At 34.3% G+C, this 7,544-nt stretch overlaps 1 protein-coding gene across 1 annotated transcript; it reads left to right on the top strand.

Annotated features, from left to right (window-relative positions):
* Positions 1 to 1,965: 1,965 nt before the first annotated feature.
* LOC134283319 (uncharacterized) lies at positions 1,966 to 3,076 on the top strand (the record flags this gene model as incomplete). The annotated part of the gene is made up of 2 exons (XM_062765775.1): positions 1,966 to 2,442; positions 2,796 to 3,076. Coding segments are annotated over 2 exons (758 nt in total), but the record flags the coding sequence as incomplete, so codon positions are not given.
* Positions 3,077 to 7,544: the final 4,468 nt, after the last annotated feature.

The following is a 7,544-nucleotide window of genomic DNA, read 5'->3' on the forward strand; positions in this document are numbered from 1 at the left end:
AGAACAATATAACCTGTCATCAAAGGAAAAAGAATTATGAATAAAAGATAAATAAGCAAAATTAAAATTGAAAGAAGACTAAAGCATTGAAAAGGGGGCGTTAAAAGAAGACTAACAAAATTAAAGATGGACCGGACCGGGGTCGTTTAAAGACACCAACACTGCTGAATAGAATGTTACAATACCTAATATGTAGAGAAAAAAGTCAAATCTCCACTCATTCTAAACATGATGTCAAGATTGTGAAACTGAAAGTTAACATGCCAAGAAATCTCGTCCGATTTATGCGCAGTGATGAAGTCAATAACAGTTTAATTATACAAATCATTCATGTTCCCCAAACGCTGGCAAGACAATTTACGGCACCAGATTTCGATTTCAGGGGGTGGATCCTAGGTTTTCAGCCTTCTTAGTCAAAGAAAAATAAACTTGATACATTCCAGCATTTATTTCGAATTCTAACAGTGATATTTTTACATTAAAATGAAAATATTAACATAGCCAATCAGGTTGCGTCTAGGTATCACACCGGTAATTGTTTTCACTATAAAAATCCATATAGAATTTTTAAAAATGGTAAGCTGACATACCCTCACAAACTTCAAAACGGTACCTACACGGCATTTCTTGACTTTTTTAATCTGCAAACAGGGCTACCCTCAAATCCACGTGGTTTTAAATGTGTTCATAAACAAGTGCATCACAGGAAGTTGCCTCCCATGCCCGAAAAAAATAATTCCTGTCAAAAACTTCTAATTTTTATTTGTTCAAAAAGAACATAAAATTTACTAAGCACAGATACCAAAGTTGTAAAAATGGCTTGGAAGAGAATAGAAAAACGTCTCAAAAGAAAGGAAAATCAATTTTATATGTATGGACCTATATTTGACTAAGTTCATTTTGATTGGTCAATTACCTCTACCCATTTAGTACTCCTCTCCCCTTTTATTTAACCAGGAAATTATGTCAACTTCCGGGAATCTGATACCCTTTTCCCCTTAATTCGATGCATTATACTTCCACAACTACCGAGTTCATCGTACCCGACGTTAATTTATACGAAGGGAAAAAATCATAGAAATTCTTAATAAATTGAAAGACAGCTAATTTCTTCTGACGAAATAGTTTACTATAATTATTATTAATTTTTATAATGTTCTTTTTCTTTCATTTATTCTTTTTGTAAAGTACTAGATTAATTTGAACCCCCCCCCCCCCCCAAGAGAATGGGTGCAAAAACTTTTACATAATTAGTCTTGTACCTATGTTTTAAACCCAGTAAAACTAAAGATCCCTCGAGCTCCCTCAAAACTACTGACATTAATTGCCTCGCCAACATCTCTCAGTGGAGTTTCACAGATTAACGTTAATTCGGCTTTTATAGAGATCGCTCTCCGGAGAGTATGCTAAGGTTTTCTTGGTATGTGAAAACGAAAGATTATGAAAATAAAACCTAAGGATTATAGCACAGTAGATATTATCGAACTTTTATAAATTAACTCACCAGTGCAATTATAAACCAACTATTCGTAATTTAAGGATGTAATATTACTTAAGCGTTTCAAAAAAACCAAATCGACACGAATTCTGTGTACAAAGTCAGAGTCCTTTTTTAAATGATAGAACCCTAATACGGCTTACGAATATTTCTACCAATTTAGAGTTTAGATAGTTAAGGACCTAGGTAACTATTTTTAAAAAATAAAATGGCTTCACGATTCATACTGATATATTGTCTAGGAAAAAACACATCTACTTTTTGAATTCTTTTGAAAAAGTAACTAGAAACAAAACTTTTATATTTTAAAAATAACAAACACCATGTGAATTAAAAGAAAACACAAGAAACAAAATGATCGCCAACTAGTGATTTCAACAAAGTAATTCTGGGGTTTTAAGCTAATTTTTAGACAGCTCTTGTGAATAGATAATGCTTATAAAATTTCTTCGCATGTTTTTTTTAAGATCAGTTCTCCACACTGACTGATGACGAGGTGACCGTGTTATTCTGTTTTCTGTGTTCTGACTCCGGTCCTCCTGACTTCAATGACACAGAGTGGCTGGACTTGCTTAATGAGATACGACAGAGAGTGTACCGTAAATATAACCCTGTAACACGTGGGGAAGCACAGAAGACTCTGGACAGACTGAAGTCATGTGATTATCTTTGGGAAGATCGGGACAAGATAAAGAAGGAGACAAAGGATGAGACGATGTATAGGATAGCATCAATAAACAGAGATATACCATTCTGGAACAGTAGTTATGACACAGCCAGTGTGTACCTGAGATCACAGATATACAACAGAAAACCTGGAGATAAGTGTGTCAGAAGTTTTAATAGCATCCTTGATTCTTTATTGATACACCGTCTACAGATGAATATACTGACTCACGTCACCATGGAGGACATGAGTATTTATAATGAGATACACCAGATAGGTAAGTCAGTGTAAAGAATTTTAATAATTTTTCTAATTTTGAAAAATCGTCTGGAGGGTGATTTCTGGAGGTTAGTATATTTATATGAGAATTACTTTTAATTAAATTTTCGTAACATGACTCGATCATAAAAAAAATTATTTGACCAGTAAAGCTTTCATTGATGTTTAAAAGCATACATACACATGATATAATCATTTTCTATTTAGAAAATGTACGTTTTTTTATTTTATTTCATTTGTGATTAGATAGATGTATCTTTAAAATTGTTTTTCCATTTTTTAACTAAGTCTAGGTTTTACTTTTTTGTACAAATGATACAATTCAAACAATTTTTTTTTTATATATTACAGTGAATGTTTCAATAAATATCCTAAAGGACAGTGAAAATAAAAAAGCAAAATTATTAACGGATCTAAAAAGAGAAAGGGAGAAAGTATATTACAGAGGAAGATCACATAATAGTGTAGATCACGTGACGTGGCTCTGGAGATACGGGTTACTAGCGAGACCTGACATCGTGAGATCCTGTATAGGTCTACATCCACACTGGGATATTTACATCATCGACAACAAAGCTTACAGAAAACCAAGTAAGAAAATAGATATTTTAAAGTTTTATCTCGATTTATGATGTTGCATTTCTTTACCAGTAATTCAATTTACGCTGGTGTCCCTGTGCATGAATTTGACTTGACAGGCTCAATACATGTATATAACCCCCCAACCAACCCCCCCCCCCCCCCCCCCCCTTCCACCAAAATTTAGTCTAAAACACACTGACGACAGTAAATTAGTCGTACATTTTATTGTAATATAAATCGATTAACTTAAGTCAATCAATATTTATCTATTAAGTCATGAGCTACCTACTAAGATCAACATTAAAGATGCGTTTGTGAGACAAAGATCAAAGTTAAAAGTACAAAATGGTTGTTATACAAAATAAGGTCATGTCACAGGTAATACAACTGTGAAATATATATGGAAGTAATAACCTCACTCAATCAAAATTTATGGTCAAAGTTATTTATTGCGGGCAAACAGACAGACAGATAGGGGGCCATGGGAAATGTTATCATTGAAAGGCAGTCTTGAGAGGAATATCATCATGTTTTTATAGAATTTTATTTTCAATGAAACTTTTAACTAAGATAAGGATGACAATATTCTAAGAACAACTGTATCTGGTAAAGAATAGAGGGGTGCAAGGCGCGAACAATCCCCCGCTCTGAGGAAAGACATTTCTCAATTCTAAAAGTTTTTCAAAAGTATATTGTTTATATCATCTTTTACTGTATTTCATTGTTTTAATATTTTATTAATAATTTATCTTTTACTCATGTTTTTTTTATGATATGTGAAAAAATGCTTCACGTTTGATTCAAACGCTCTCCATATCGCAGGGTTTGGTCCAAGACCGACCTCTTTAACCAATGCAACATGCATTATCGACGTCTGTTAGTGTGATTTTAATGAACGAGTTTGTTGAAGCGTAAATGTTTTCAGAAATTTTTGATTTTCATATAGAATGGCTTCATATTCCATTTTTTGGATGAATGAAATAGCTTTCACGTTCTCTTCTTTTAAGTGTTAACGAAAAGTGGAGGCTTGACCCATTCATGTTCAAAATTCATTTTTTATAGCTCTAGTAAACCAATTTTCCACTACATATGCTTAAACTGTAAACTTTGTAATAAAGATTATCAAATACATGTAATAAGTCATTCAGTAAAATAAAATGTTTTGAAGATTGCATTACCGAGAACATGAATTTAGAAAAATATCATTCTTCTGTGAATTTTGAAAAATGAGAAATATTCTCTATCAAAGCAGGGGATTATCTACGCCCAATACGCCCTCTTTCTTCGAGAAAGTAGCAAAATTATTAATTATAACTGGGACTCAAGCCATAGTCGATATCAAACCTATGGTTTGGACACAAGGAAGTAGAATAATCAAACTAATTTAATAACGAGATTTCTTACACAGCTTGTAGAGGTATTATTTATACTAAAACATATAGGTATAATGAAAGAAACTGGGGATAAGCCGAACTTGATGCCTTCATAATGAGAAATAAAAAATCACGAATTTTTTGCTCAAAAATGTCCATTTTAGCTCAACTGAACAGAAGATTTAATTGAATAACTCTCAGGATCAGGTCTGGGGTCATAAAACTTCGACGGGATCACTTTTGATCTCAGTCGCACTTTTTGTTCCCCGCTTGAAAAGTGGGGGATATTGATTTGTTTCTGTCCGTCCTTTTTTCTTTTCCACACGATATCTCGAGAGCCCTTTGAGCATTCGCAATGAAATTTTGCATAGCAACTTCCTATGGACTAAAGAGGAACACTATTGATTTTGAGGTCAAAAGGTCGAAGGTCAAGATAAAAAATTCCCATATTTCGTCTGTTATAACACTCTCGTTTACGTGCGATATCTTGAGAACCCTTAGAGCTTTTGCAAAAAAATTTTAGATAGCAACTCCCTGTTGACTACGAAGGACCCTTATTGATTTTGAGGTCAAAAGGTCAAAGTTCAAGGTCTAAAATTTACATATTCTGACTGCATGTAACACTATCGTTTCCGGACGATACTTCAAGAAGATTTGAGCTTTTGCAATGTAATTTTACACCAAATCTCTTTTGGACCTCTCTCACCCCTCTCAAAGTGTCCCGCCCCGTTTGTTTTATCAGTATTTATTTATTACATGTCGCTATTTTTAGCACAGGGGCATAACGAGAATTATTACATATAAAAAGGTTCTCGATGGACTTTACATTCTTAATACAACTATTAAAACTGTTTAATAAAGGCTAAATTAGACACCATGCATTGTGTAGAATTTTGACGATATCGAACGTAAATATATACATGTATGTGACTTCATGTTTGCATATAATTTTCAATGAATGCAACCGGCTCCGTTGTCTATTGGTATGTCTCTCGCTTCACATGGGAGAGGTCCCGGATTCGAATCCCGGCTGATTCACTTTCTTTTTTTTCCAAAATACTTTTTTTAACTAAACAATAGTAATTAGCATGTGAAATGAAAAAAAAATTATGAGGTCTACTGGCTTGTACAAACTCATAAAATCACCATTACAGTGTGATAAATATTCCACATTAAAGAATCTTCTATACACATAATAAAGAATAAGCAATCAATTCTTTATTTCCCTATTAGCATATTTTATTTCCTTCAGTATACGTTTAATAATTCTACAAATTCAGTCAGGAGGATTCGACCCCCTTTCCCCCCAAACTCCGCGTTTACTTTTCCCTAAGCGGGGGACACAAATTCTCTGAATTATAGCTTGTTTGTACAGAAAAGAATAGAAAAAAATGAAATTGGAATTAAAAGTGAGCTCGTCATAGTTAAATGACCTCCGGTCCAGAACTTCTCCGCTGTATGTCATTATTGCCGTTGTCGTAAAAAAAAAATCCGATGTATCTATCTCCCCAGAACTACTGGATCAATTTTACCCACTGTATCCATGGCTAAATAGGATTCAATTTTGCTCAGACGAAGGGTCACACATTTTTCAAATAGTAGATAATTCTGAAAAAAAAATGTTATGGATTCTTTTATGACCCCCCCCCCTCACCAAAAAAAAAAGAAAAATAAAGCTTATTAGGAGGCAGTCGAAACCAAAAGTTCGTAATACATGTGATGTTTGCATATTATTAATATCTAATACTATACAAAAAGTTGTAACATTTTCAGCCCACCTGAGCCGAAGGCTCAAGTGAGCTTTTCTGATCAGTCATATTTTGTTCGGCGTCCGTCTGTCTGTCTAGCTGTCCGTCTGTCTGTCTGTAAACTTTTTTCATTTTCTACTTCTTCTCCAGAACCTCTGGGCTAATTTCAACCAAACTTGCCACTGTGACAAAGCATCCTTGGGTGAAGGGGATTCAAGTTTGTTCAAATGAAGGGCCAAGCATTCATTCAAGGGAGATAATACGGAACTTCCGAGATATGTAGTTACGGTCGTTTTTGGTTCAGCAATTAGAATCTCTGTCACGTGATAATGCACAAATTGTTAGGCAAGAAGGCGAGAAAGTGAAAGTTAGCAGACGCGCGCTATTGCGATTTGAATGGGAAAAGAACGGACGCAGACAAAGAAATCAGTGGATGAACCCAGTTCATATTGGTGCTCTGTACCTGGTTGTACTGCCGATGGTCGGAAGAAAGCCAATTTAGCTTCCTATCCATGGATGAAAGGTGTGACATTTTATGCCTACCCGGGACGGCATCACAATCCTTCGCTGCGACGCAGGTAGGTTGAATATGTACGTAATTATATATTGTTTGTTAATGTGTTATTTCTAATCAGTACACGTTTTAATTCACTGTTGAGGACCAAACAATGCCGCAGGCACCTGATTTTTTGACAGTAAATTGCAATAAAAGCTCTGTATGAACTATTAAAAAAACACTCATACACACACAAAACTTCCCTGATATTGGTTATAGTATGTACATACATATGTGTTTCTATATATTGAGGAGTAGGTTTTCATTGAGGTCATTACTTAATTTATTGTTGAAAATTCATGTGTCTGTAAACATAGAGACCCTTGAAGTTGAATATACATGCACTCTAATATTTTTTAAAGAACTTCCACATGCGGTGACATGGTACATGTACTTGTACATGTATTTACTTGGTGTATAAATCTTGTGACTTATATTAAACAGAATAAGAATCTGAATGTAGTGTTTAATAGTTGATTAGAAAAAAATTGTTTACAGTGCATGTTCAAAACAAAAGTAACATAATTAATTGAATTGGTTTTTTGATGTAGTAAATATTAAAATGAAAACATATGTAGTTTTTTTCCTTTTCGGAATGTGGCTCAATCAGATTTTTCGGGAAGAAAAATATGATCCTTGAAGGCATCACAGAGTGTGTTCCTTACATTTCGTTGTTGGCTGTCCATCTGAACAGCATCCAGTACCTACCTTGTTTCCTCGAAATAACTTTGGAGAAGGCCCACCCTTGAAGAGAAGCAGGAAATCCATTGTCAAAAGGGAGATTCTAAAGGATCTCAACAATAATACTGCAGATTGCCCACCTCAGGTTTCAACAATGGTG

This window comes from Saccostrea cucullata, unplaced genomic scaffold (assembly GCF_032062105.1).
Source record: "Saccostrea cucullata isolate Sc308-1 unplaced genomic scaffold, CSIRO_AGI_Scuc_v1 ctg11092, whole genome shotgun sequence".
NCBI classification, from domain to species: Eukaryota; Metazoa; Mollusca; class Bivalvia; order Ostreida; family Ostreidae; genus Saccostrea; species Saccostrea cuccullata.